At 49.4% G+C, this 12,805-nt stretch overlaps 1 protein-coding gene across 7 annotated transcripts in view; it reads right to left on the bottom strand.

Moving 5' to 3' along the window:
- The window catches only part of HMGCL (3-hydroxy-3-methylglutaryl-CoA lyase), a 40,944-nt gene that overhangs the window by 3,294 nt on the left and 24,845 nt on the right, over nucleotides 1-12,805 (bottom strand). For 6 of the 7 annotated variants that reach the window (XM_033227856.1, XM_033227855.1, XM_033227857.1 and 3 more), the window contains 5 exons: nucleotides 12,516-12,623; nucleotides 11,735-11,830; nucleotides 8,908-9,056; nucleotides 5,489-5,552; nucleotides 3,072-3,260 (listed from right to left, as the gene is read on the bottom strand). In XM_033227856.1, coding sequence (XP_033083747.1) covers nucleotides 3,072-3,260; nucleotides 5,489-5,552; nucleotides 8,908-9,056; nucleotides 11,735-11,830; nucleotides 12,516-12,623 — 606 coding nt within the window. The remainder of the gene's footprint in view (nucleotides 1-3,071; nucleotides 3,261-5,488; nucleotides 5,553-8,907; nucleotides 9,057-11,734; nucleotides 11,831-12,515; nucleotides 12,624-12,805) is intronic. The other variant, XM_033227851.1, reaches the window with a different exon arrangement.

Below are 12,805 nucleotides of genomic sequence, written 5' to 3'. Positions count from 1 at the left end.
AAACCTCTATCACCCCCTTCCCCATCCTCATTCTCATCTGCTGCTTTATGGAAATGGATGCAATCAAAAGAGATGTCTCCATTGACTCCCACCATCATATCTACCCACCTGCCTACATCTGGGCCTACAGAACCACTGTCCCTCATGCTGCCTGAGATGGACCCCGAGCTCCTAGCCCAGGCCAACCTCTCCACCTTGTCATGAGGCCCATTCCCACCTGCTTCAGGATGTGCTCCAGTAAGTCTCTCCCTCTCTCCTGCAACCTGTTACTCCCCTCCACTGGGTCATCCTCACACAGCCTGCGATCTCTCCCATCTTTTACAAACCTTTTTGGAACCCTCTAACCTCCCATTTCTTTCCCTCCATTCAAAGCGAAGTCCCTCAAAAGAGCTGTTCCCATTTAATATCTACCATTCCCACTTGAACCCATTTGAAACAGGTTTGCATCCCCACAACTCCTCCACTGAAACAGCTCTAGTCAAGGCTACTGGTGGCCTCCATGTAGCTAAGTACAAAGGTCAAGTGTCTTCATCTTTGCACTTGACTAGCTGCATCATCGTGGACACCTTCTCGTATGGCTTCCAGGGCTCCACATCCCTTGGTTTTCCTCCTAGTGCTCTGGCCTCTCCTGAGGCCTCGATCCAGTCTTTGCTGGCTCTTCCTCACCTCCCTGATCTTGGCTGGAGCCCTTACTGCTCACTCCTCAGACAGCTTCTCTACCTCCACTCACTCCCAGTTAATTGCACCCAGGTTAACATACCTGCCTATAGATGTCTCGAGCTTCACAGATGAGAACACGAACTGCTGAGATCTGGTCACGCACCTCTGCCCTCCAGGTCTCCTTGCGTGTCTCTCACCTGGATTGCTGTAGGCTCCAAACTGGTTTTTCTGCCTCTACAGTGTATTCTCTACACAGCAGCCAGAAGAGCCTCTTTTTTTTTTTTTTTTTTTTTGATAAGGAGTCTCGCTCTGTTGCCCAGGCTGGAGTGCACTGGCACTATCTCAGCTCACTGCAAATCACTGCAACCTCCACCTTCCGGGCTCAAGTGATTCTCATGACTCAGCCTCCCAAATAGCTAGGATTACAGACCCCCGCCACCATGCCCGGCTAATTTTTATATTTTTAGTTGAGACGGGGTTTCACCATGTTGGCCGGGTGGTCTCAAACTCCTGACCTCAAGTGATTCACCTGCCTCAGCCTCCCAAAGTGCTGGGATTATGGGTGTGAGCCACCGCGCCCGGCCGAGGAGCCTCTCAAAGGGAACATTCAGATCGTCTCCCTCCCCGCCCCTGCTCAAGACTCTGTTAGCTTCCCAGCTCAGTCTGAAAGAGTCAAAGTCCTACAAGGCCCCCGATCTGGCCTTCCTGTAACCCTGACATCTCTGCCCCCTTCTCCTCGGTCACACTGCTCCTGCCACATGCCTCCTCCTGATCCCTGAACATGGCAAGCACACTCCTCCCTCAGGGGCTCTGTGCCTGCTTTCCTGGGTGGGGCTCCCTTCCCTCCCCCTCCCTGCTAGGGGTCCGCAGGGCTCACTCCCTCACTTCCCTCAGGTCTCTCTCAAATGCTTCCTTCTGAGTGAGGCCACTCTACAGAAAGGCCTGGCACTGCCTTCACCTGCTTCATTTTTCTCCACAGTGCTTATGAGCACCTGGCTGCTGTATGTTTATTTATTATCTGTCTCATCGTACTAGAGTGTCAGCCTCATGAGGTCAGAGACTCTGTTTTGGTCGCAGCTGAATCCTTAATGCTAAGAACAGTGCCGAGCACACTAGGCACTGTCAGGTTAGGTTTTAATAGGTGAATAAATGGTCTGACAATGTGTTATTTACACGCCTGTAATCTTCCATCCGTCTTCCCCACCCACCATGACATGAGCTCCCAGAGGGCAGGGATTGGGTTTTGTTACTATTATGTAAGTCAGCACTTAACCTGGCACATCAATCCCTATTTCTGAAATAACGGATGGAAGAGGGAGGTCAGAGGAAGCTGCTGCCAGACATCATACAGCTCAACCTGTTCCCTGATACATTTTCAAAAAGGGGATCCTGAGACATCACTGCCATGAAACAGAGAAGCACAGAGGAGCAGGAGTGTCCCGAGCCTAGTCAGGATGAAGTTTTGCCTCAGACTCACCTCAGCTGCGCAGAATTCCCCTTTACCTGCCTGGCAAGGTCTAGGAAGGGAAGTTACTCTTCCTGACTGCCTGGCCGGGAAACGCATGAGCTGAAGGAAAGCCCAGGAGCCAGGGTGGAGTGTCACAGTAAGCCGAGAAATGAGGAGACCACAGAGCTATGAACCTTAACCTTGACAGCCACAACTCTGAGGAAACCAGCCCAGAGTGTAACAGACTCACCTGGCTTAGACATGAACCTCTAGGGGATAATTGAGAGGAAAAAAAAAAGTGTCTGGGACCGCCATCACTATCCTAGAGATGGAAGGGTAGGCCAGTGCTACAGCAAGGTAGCCGTGGTCAGACACCAAGAATGTCCCTTCTATCTGGCTGCCAACCAATGGATCACCATTCTGGACCAGACCTCAAGGGAAACTAAATCTGAGGGGAACAGCATTAAAGTCTCTCCCTCTGAGTGACCTCTGCTGGCCTCTCTACCTCCTGTCTCCTCACCTGCTTCCGCTACACACCCACACACTCACAACCCTGTAGGTTATATGAGTCCCCCCTGAACCCTACATCAGTCCTGAGGTGCAGTTCTGCCCAGTCACCTTTCCTCTTCCCTCGCCAGCAGCTTACTTTATATCCTTCAAGCTTTACTCAGACCTCTTCTGCAAATCCTCCTAGATCTCCTCAGCTGGGATGGGGCCTCTCTAGGCTTCCTGAGCCCCATGCTTCCTCCCTTCATGGCATCTGGCATAACGCAGTAGGATGACTGTCTCCCCAACACGGAGGTGTACACTTCACATCTGAGCGGGGTCACCATGACAATGTCCACCATTGCCCGCTCAGAACCTGGCATACTGGCATCAGTAAATGTTTGCTGAAAGAATAAATGATAACAAGCTGTCCTGCCCACCATGACCTTTGGGAGAATGGGCATATGATTTTGATTACCTGCAGGGCCATCAGGGTGTTGGCCAGGGCTTGGCCATAGGTGTCATGGCAGTGGACAGCCAGGGCAGCCGGAGGCACTTCCTGCATGACAGCAGACAGCATGTCTTTCATGATCCCTGGGGTGCCCACACCAATAGTGTCCCCCAGGGAGATCTCGTAGCAGCCCATTGAGTATAACTTCTTGGTGACCTAAGGAAGCAAGCAGGCACTTGGAGGATACAGAATCCACCAGCCAGGGGATCCATGCACTCAGAAGCAGGGGACCTTGCCTGGACAGAACTGGTAGGAATTGAGTGTATGAAGCACTCAATTCCTACCGGATGACATGCTCCTCACAACTCCAACTGGGAATGATGATCCTCTTACCTATGATCAGGAGGTGGAGGCTTAAGGGGCAGAGCCAGCCGCTGGAGCCAGCCCACAGTCCTGAAGCTCCAACCCCTGTGCTTTCCTCCCTACCTGTGCCCCTCACACTTCAGTCTTTCACTTACCACCGTCACATCATACTGTCAGACCCAGGTGCTGGAATCAGTGAAGCTGATTCCTTCTGTGTCATTTTATCCTCAGCAATAAAATCCATGAAATCATGGGTCTGAGATGCTAGTTACTTTTTTTTTTTTTCAGACAAGGTCTCACTCTGTCATTCAGGCTGGAGTACAGTGGTGTGATCTCGGCCTCTCAGGCTCAAGCAATCCTCCCACCTCAGCCTCCCAAGTAACCTGGACCACAGGTGTGCACCACCATGCCCAGCTAATAGTATATATATAATGTATATAATATATAATACATACGTATATCATTATATATTATGTATATAATTGTATATGTAATATATGATTATGCAATATATAATGTATATAATTATGTATATAATTATATATAATACATATTATACATATACATATAATATACATATTATATATGTATAATATATATATTTTTTGAGAGTCTCGCTCTGTCACCCAGGCTGGAGTGCAGTGGCACAATCTCAGCTCACTGCAACTTCTGCCTCCTGGATTCAAGTGATTCTCCTGTCTTAGTCTCCCAAGTAGCTGGGATTATAGGCACCTGCCACCACGCCCCCGCTAATTTTTTGTATTTTTAGTAGAGACGGGGTTTCACCATGTTGGCCAGGCTGGTCTTGAACTCCTGACCTCAGGTGATAAGCCTGCTTCGGCCTCCCAAAGTGCTGGGATTACAGTCGTGAGCCACCGTGACTGGCCAATAGTTACATTTTTTAATAGAGGTACATCACTATTTAAATTTTTAGAAGCCCATTTGCACACCTCTAAAACCACTGCAAAATGGGTCCATATTGGAATAGGTCCAATATGGGTCCAACTGGAATAAGCCATACTGGAAGAGGGTTGGCCCCTAATCCCATATGACTGGTGAACTTAAAAAAAAGATGGCCTCACTCAAGGAGCTGCTGCCGGCATGGGGCTGCTAGACAAGGTGCGGAGGGATGTGGCGGGGCAGGGGGACCAGAAGCCACCAATGATCTGCTAGATAAATGAAATGGTGATGTCGTTTCCCCCAGCGGCCCTGCACAGAGGGGGGCAGCAGTGGCTGGCCTTTAGGGGGCAGCAGGGTGCAGGGGAAGGAGCAGAACTTTGAAGTCACAAGATGCTGGGTTAAAGTCCTAGTTCTGCTGCTCACTAGCTGTGGGCCTTGGCAAGGAACTTAACTTTTCTGAGCTTCAATTTCTGCTTCTGAAAAATGGTGATGACCATTTGGTCATATGGCAAGGACTGGTGCAACTGAGGCTGAGACCTGGAGCAGGGCAGCTGCTCTCAAGAAACAGTTGCTACTGTTACCATTCCCCCTATCTGGATGCCACAAAGTATCCTGGGAAGAAGCGGGCTTTGGAGGGAGACAAAATGGGGTTTGATACCTGATTTCACCATTTGTAACCTGTGGCAAATTATTTAGTGTCAGTTTCCTCAACTGTAAGAGGGAATAATAACACCAAATTTGCACAGTGGTTTTGAGGACTAAATGACGTAAGTTCTTGGGCTGGTCAAACTCAATTCCTGTGCCGTGTTCTTCTCAGTGTTGACCTGGTGACTGTTAGAGGACATCAGGGTTGTGGCCTTTCAATCACTACAAGGAGCTGTGGGAACTCCTGGGTAAGGAGCCTCTCCTTAGAGAATCACCTCAACGACCAGCCTGGAAACGGAGTCAGAGGTTTTCAGGCGGGGTAGAGGCCGGGGCTTCAAGGACTGCATGTCCAGCTAGGAGGGGCCTCCAGGGAGCAAGTGCAGGGCTGTGCTCACAGGCGGAGCTTAATGAAGGAGCTGAGGGAATGAATGAAATCAGGAACCTGCAGAAAGGGGCAGGGAGAGGAACCTATGCACTCACGGGCAGACAAGGTGGCCAACCCTCACCAAACCCCCCACCCGGACACATGCACACACCTCAGCTACTTTAGCTGGGGAGATCTTCCCTTCATAAGGGCAGCCAAGCACACAGGAGACGTACCTGTGGGAAGACAGGGGAGGAATGAGGTCAGTGTCCTGAGCTCTTTGGCTAGCAGAACTGAGGCAGGGCGTTTAACACACATTTCTGATCAGTGTGCAATCAACACCTGCAGCTGGGCGGAGTAAGGGCAGGGATGGTACAACTCAGTGCCAGCAGGAGGCAGTAGAGAGCAATGGCAGGGAACTGGGGGACAATGGACCTACCGTTCAGGAAGCAGAAGTTGCACAGGCCTCAGGAGTGGCAGCCAAAGATTTACAATAAGCGGAGGGGGAGGAGCTAGACAGGGCAAGGAGAGTAAGCAGCTGGGTTGTACGGTGGGGAGACGGAGCAAAACTACGTGCCAGAGGAGCTGGGGCCAGTACTCCAGAAGGAGACCAAAGACTGAGTAAAACCAAACTCAGAACAAGAGCTGAGTTGGATATTAGTCAGCAACAGGCTGGGCTGGCCTGAGGGCCAAGGGATGAGCTGCCCCAGTGAGTTGCCAGGGGATTCATTCATTCATTTATTCACCTGATGTTTACTGAGTTGCCTGCTATGTGCCAGGCACTGGCATAGAGCAGTGGGCAAGACTGATAAGGTTCCTGCCCTCTCAGAGCTTATCTCAAGTTAGGGAGATGGCCAATAAAAAAGCAACCAAGTAAGTAATGGAGAAACTCTCAGAAGTGATGTGCTACAGAGGAAAGATGGGAAATGATAGGAACAAGGGGAGGCCAACTGTAGTCAGGGTCCAGAAAAGACCCCTCTGAGGACAGGATGTTGGAGCCGAAAGAAATGGGGGGTCTGTGAGAAGAGCATTCCAGGCAGAGAGAAGAGCCTGGAGAAAGCTGTGAGACAGAGAGCCAGGCGTGCTCCAGACAGAACAAAGGATAGCTGAAGCAGAGAGAGCAAGGGGAAAGGAAGTATGAGATAAGGAGGTCAGCAAGGTGGGCATAGGTCTGATCATGGGTCTTAGGGCTATGGTAAGGAGGGTAGATTTTGGATGTAGGTGACTTCTATTCCCACCCACCCTCTTGGAGCGGAGATGTCTTCAAAACCCTTTAGAGTCAAGCAAAGTATCCTGCATATTAAGAGGCATAATAAACGTTCAACAGATAAATAATTTCAGACTCAAAGATCTCAGTGTACTTTTCCATTTTGATGCTCCCACTTATTCTCCAACCACTGCTGAGCAAGAAAAAGGTAAGAGAGATGCTTAGAAAGACACAGATCTGGGAGTCGGACCGATGTTACTGGAGCCCCTGCTTCCCCATTCATCCACCTGCCCATCAGTGACTGAGTGCCCACTGTGTGCTAGGCCCCGAGCTGGGAGAGCGGAGCACCCCAGGGACTGGGAGAGATGTGGGCTTTGCCCTCATGGAATGCACGGTCTAGTGGGGTGGGGCAGGGAGGGAATTTAACAAGCAGCTAAGTGCTACATTTAGAGGATCTCCTGACACTATGGGAGCCCAGAGAAGGGCGGCTGAAGGACTGGAGCAGCTTCTCAGAGGAACTGACTCCCACAAGAAGACCTGAAGGATGAGCAGGAGTTATCTCCGAAAAGCATGATGTGGAGGAAGTGTTCTTTTTTATGTTTTGGAGGCAGAGTCTCACTCTTTCACCCATGCTGGTGTGCAGTGGCATGATTCTGGCTCACTTCAGCTTGGACCTCTCAGGCTCAGGTGATCTTCTCACCTTAGCCTCCTGAGTAGCTGGGACTACAGGCACATGCCACCACGCCTGGCTTTTTTTTTTTTTTTTTTTTTTTGTAGAGCTGGGGTTTCACCACGTTGCCCAGGCCCAGGCTGGTCACAAACTCCTGGACTGAAGCAACCCGCCCACCTTAGCCTCCCAAGGAAGGTTGTTCTAAGTCTACAGAAAGCACGTGCAAAGGTCCAGAGGCAAGAGAGAGTGGAGGCATGTGACAAATGGAAAGAAGTTCCAGTTGGGCTGGAGCGTACCATGAGGAGGAAGCAGGGGCCAGAAGGGAACTTCAACAGTAGGGCTACTGAAAAGAGCCGAGACCAAATCATGCAGGGTTTGTTAGCCTCATTAAAAAGTCTGCACTTGATTAGTCACTGAAAGCTTTTTAACTGGGAGGGATGTGATCAGATGTGCACTTTTGTGGGATTTTGGTTTTTGTTTTTGAGACAGAGTCTCGCTGTCACCTAGGTTGGAGTGCAATGGTGTGATCTCGGCTCACTGCAACCTCTGCCTTCTGGGTTCAAGTGATTCTCCTGCCTCAGCCTCCTGAGTAGCTGGGATTACAGGTGCGCGCCACCATGCCTGGCTAATTTTTGTATTTTTAGTAGAGATGGGGTTTCACCATGTTGGCCAGGCTGGTCTCAAACTCCTGACCTCAGGAGATCCGCCCGCCTCGGCCTCCCAAAGTGCTGGGATTACAGGCATGAGCGACCATGTCCAGCCCAGATGTGCACTTTTGAAAGACCCTTCTGGCTGCAATTTTTTATTTATTTATTTATTTTTCTTTTTTAGACAGAGTTTTGCTCTGTCACCCAGGCCGGAGTACAGTGGCGTGATCTTGGCTCACTGCAACCTCCACCTCCCAGGTTCAAATGATTCTTCTGCCTCAGCCTCCCAAGTAGCTGGAATTACTGCTAATTTTTGTATCTTTAGTAGAGATGGGGTTTCGCCATGTTGGTCAGGCTGGTCTTGAACTCCTGACCTCAGGTGATCCTCCCGCCTTGGCCTCCCAAAGTGCTGGGATTATAGGTGTGAGCCACCGTGCTGGGCCTCTGGCTGCAATTTGCACAGCAGTGTGACCTTACAGTAGACTATTCACCCTTCCTGGGCCTCAGTTTTGTCATTTATAAAGTGGGGATAACCTACTCCCTGCTAGGCTATTATGAGGTTTCAATTATTATAGATAATACACACACAATGCCTGGAACCACTGATATTAGAGACGTGATGTTGGAAACATAGAAGCCTAGGTAATTCTCCAGGGATGTGTGAAGAGCTAGTTATAAAGCCAGGACTCAACTGATCTCCACAAACTCCAGTTAGTGTCCCGTCCTGCTAGATTCCTCTAGCATGATAGCAGTGGTGCTATCATGGCTCACTGCAGCCTCAAACTCCTGGTCTCAAGCCATCCTCTGCCTCAGTCTCCCAAGTTGCTAGGACTACAGGTACATGCCATCATGGTCAGCTGGTAAACTGACCCAAAATTCAGATTTGAGAGAAAGTACTTGCTAGGATTTCCTCTGACCACACTTATTTGGGAACAGATGTCTAGGTGTGGAGTTTGGGCTGCCCCCAACCAGGATAAGAAGTTTGTGGCAGGAGGACCACTTGAGTCAGAGTCTAGCCCCATTCCAGAATGGTACAGAGGAAACGATACCAATGTGCTCTGACTCACCCCCGCACAGAAATATTGGCTGACTGTGCTGCCTTCAAGATTGCGTCAAACCTCTGAAAACTCTCCTCCATGGAACAATTGATGTTCTTCTTGGTGAAAAGCTCTGAGGCAGCTCCAAAGATGCTTACTTCCTTGGCTCCAGCAGCAACCTGCCAACATCCAGGTGAACTCCTTTTAGCACTTTTCTCTTTTTTTTTTTTTTTTTGAGACGGAGTCTTGCTTTGTCACCCGGGCTGGAGTGTAGTGGCACAATCTTGGCTCACTGCAACTTCCGCCTCCCAGGTTCAAGCGATTCTCCTGCCTCAGCCTCCTGAGTAGCTGGGATTACAGGCGCCCGCCACCACGCCTGGCTAATTTTTATATTTTTAGTAGAGACAGAGTTTCACCATGTTGGTCAGGCTGGTTTTGAACTCCTGACCTTGTGATCCACCCGCCTCGGTCTCCCAAAGTGCTGGGATTACAGGTGTGAGCCACCGCACCCAGCCAGAACTTTCTTGTTTAAGGAACACTGACACCGAGTGGCAAAAAATTTCTCTGGGCCAGGCGCGGTGGCTCACGCCTGTAATCCCAGCACTTTGGGAGGCCGAGACGGGCGGATCACGAGGTCAAGAGATCGAGACCATCCTGGCTAACACAGTGAAACCCCGTCTCTACTAAAAATACAAAAACTAGCCGGACGAGGTGGCGGGCGCCTGTAGTCCCAGCTACTTGGGAGGCTGAGGCAGGAGAATGGCGTAAACTCGGGAGGCGGAGCTTGCAGTGAGCTGAGATCCAGCCACTGCACTCCAGTCCGGGCGACAGAGCGAGACTCTGCCTCCAAAAAAAAAAAAAAAAAAAAAAAAAATTTCTCTGAAGGTAAATTTTATGTTATGTGAATGTTATGGGTTGACTTGTGTCCTCCTAAAAAGACATGTTGAAAGATTAAAACCCAGCACACCTCAGAATGTGACCTTATTTGGAAACAGGGTCATTGCAGATATAATTAGTTAAGATGAAGCCATACTGGAATAGGATGGGCCCCTAATCCCATATGACTGGTGACCTTAAAAAAAGATGGCCAGCCGGGTGTGGTGGCTCACGCCTGTAATCTCAGCATTTTGGGAGGCCGAGGTGGGCAGATCACGAGGTCAGGAGATCAAGACCATCCTGGCTAACACAGTGAAAGCCTGTCTGTAGTAAAAATACAAAAAATTAGCCGGGCGTGGTGGTGGACGCCTGTAGTCCCAGCTACTCTGGAGGCTGAGGCAGGTGAACTGCTTGAACTTGGGAGGCGGAGCCTGCAGCGAGCCGAGATTGTGCCACTGTACTCCAGCCTGGGCGACAGAGCAAGACTCTGTATAAAAAAAAAACAAAAACAAAAGATAGCCACGTAAAGACACAGAGACACAGAAAAGGTCGCCCTGGGAAGATGGAGGCAGAGACTGGAGAGATGCATCTACAAGCCAGGCAATGCCAAGGACTGCTGGCCACCACCAGACCCCAGTAGAAAGGCATGGGACAGATTCTCCCAGAGGCCTCAGAAGGAACCAATCCTGCTGACACCTTGTTTTGGGACTTCTGGCCTCCAGAACTGTGAGAGAATAAATTCCTGTTGTTTTAAGCCACCCAATTTGTAGTGCTTTTTTTTTTTTTTGAGACAGAGTCTCGCTCTGTCACCCAGGCTGGAGTGCAGTGGCATGGTCTTGGCTCACTGCAACCTCCGCCTTCTGGGTTCAAGTGACTCTGCTGCCTCAGCCTCCCAAATAGCTAGGATTACAGGCGCCTGCCACTATGCTCGGCTAATTTTTTGTATTTTTAGTAGAGATGGGCTTCCACTGTGTTAGCCAGGATGGTCTCGATCTCCTGACCTCATGATCTGCCCACCTTGGCCTCCCAAAGTGCTGGGATTACAGGCGTGAGCCACCGCGCCCAGCCTGTAGTGCTTTCTTACAGTAGCAGTATGAAACAAACACAGTAATTTCTCTTAATTAAAAAAAAACAACTTTGACTTTCCCCACGGAAACCACCACCACTGCCATCACCACCCTGGAAGTCACTCTTGAGAAAACGCTTTTTTTTTTCTTTTCTTGCTCTGTCACCCAGGCTGGATGAGTGCAGCAGTGTTATCATGGCTCACTGCAGCCTCGAACTCCTAGTCTCAAGCCATCCTGTGCCTCAGTCTCCTGAGTAGCTAGGACTACAGGTGCATGCCATCACAGCCAGCTAATTAATATTTTTTTCTTTCTTTTTTTTTTTCTTTTTTTGTAGAGACAAGGTCTCCTTATGGTCTGGTCCATAAGGCTGGTCTCAAGCTGGTCTCAAGTTTCTGGCCTCAAGCTGTCCTCCTGCCTCAGCCTCCCAAAGTGCTGGGATTATAGATGTGAGCCACTGTGCCCAGCCAAATAAAGGTTTTTGCCTACATCCAGAACTGACATCTCCAAAGATGTTCTTGTCTAAAATTGTAAGAAAGTTGGCAGATGCCAGCAACTACTGTTGAAACTTGTGGAGAGCTTGGTTACCTTTCTCTAAAGAAGTGGATAATCAAAAGAGCTATCATTTATTAAGCAGTTACCTTTTATCAGACTCTTGCTAAGCAATGTACATGCATCCTATCTTCTGAAATGCTCACAACTTCAGGTATTATCATTTAGCCCTATTTTATAGGCTTGTCAACTTGTCAAGATCACAGAGCAGTGAGTGGCAGGGCCAGGTCTGCCCCAGGGTCTGGCTGACAGACAAGCTGTTCAGATGGACATCCCAGGACAGGGGACTGAGGCCCCAAGACAAGGCAGGGACCAACGCCATTCATCTCATTTCAGGAGCCCCCACCACCAAGCTATCCTCTTACCGCTGCCTCGAAGCCTTTCAAATTGGGGGTCAGGACTGGGTAGGTGATGCCGGGAAACTTCTGAATGCCCTTCAAGACCTCAGCATGGTCAGCCATCTAGGAACCAAGGGAGACACTGTCAAGTCATCACCAAGAGCAGGCAGAGAGTTCAGTTAGAGAAAGCCTCTGATCTCCAGAACTCAGAGTGATTCCTTCTGCAGAACTGAGTCTCTCCAATACGTTCACTGTTTGACTGCTGCTGAGTCCCAAGGGCCCGTGGTTTGGGTGAGATCCCAATTTCTCCATAGGGCCCATCCTGCCAGCTTGACATATGCAGAAACAGCAGGAATACTACTACCAGCCATTTATCGAGAATGTACTCTGGGCCAGGCACTGAGCTCAGCTCTGTGTTAAACACTCCTTTATAACAGGATGTATCTTCTCCACTTAACTATCTTTGTGAAGCAGGAGTTGTCAGTCTTCCTCTTTTACAAACAAAGAAACCACAGACAGGCATAGAGGGTCTTAGACTTTAGGGCTAAAAGAGGTCATCTCTAATATCGAGGAGGGGAAAGGCCTTAGCAATGTCACTGAGCAAGTCAGATGAGCAGAGCCAAGACTGAACCCAAGGCCCTGAATCCTGGGCCATGTTCTTCTGCTGCAACACAGTGCTATGAATCACCTGAGACCTCTCAAAGCCAGGAGCTTGGAAACCTATGTTCTTGACTTCTACTTGCTTCAAAGGCAAATGGAAAACTTTTCATCCCTGGAGAAAGGCCTCTCATTGAGGGCTAGGGCTCACCTGGGGAACCCACTTAGGAGACACAAAGCTGGTGGCTTCTATAACAGAGAGTCCTGCTTCAGAAAGCATGTCTATCAGCTTGATTTTCACTGGAGTAGATACGATATTCTATAGTGGAGAAACACCAGGTCAGCAAAGTTAGTATTAAAACAGCCTTAGAATGCAGTACCTGTTAGTTCAAGTACTATAGGTAATTTTTTGCAGTGAATGCAGCTTCTCACCTGAAAAAGAGTTATTTACATGGAAACATTATTCCGCCATGCAGGTTTTCCCATAAGTAAATGTGTGTT

The sequence above is a fragment of the Trachypithecus francoisi genome, unplaced genomic scaffold, assembly GCF_009764315.1.
Source record: "Trachypithecus francoisi isolate TF-2019V2 unplaced genomic scaffold, Tfra_2.0 Lachesis_group12, whole genome shotgun sequence".
NCBI classification, from domain to species: domain Eukaryota; kingdom Metazoa; phylum Chordata; class Mammalia; order Primates; family Cercopithecidae; genus Trachypithecus; species Trachypithecus francoisi.
The sequence above is the reverse complement of the archived record's forward strand: the minus strand, read 5'-3'. Positions and strand labels throughout refer to the sequence as shown.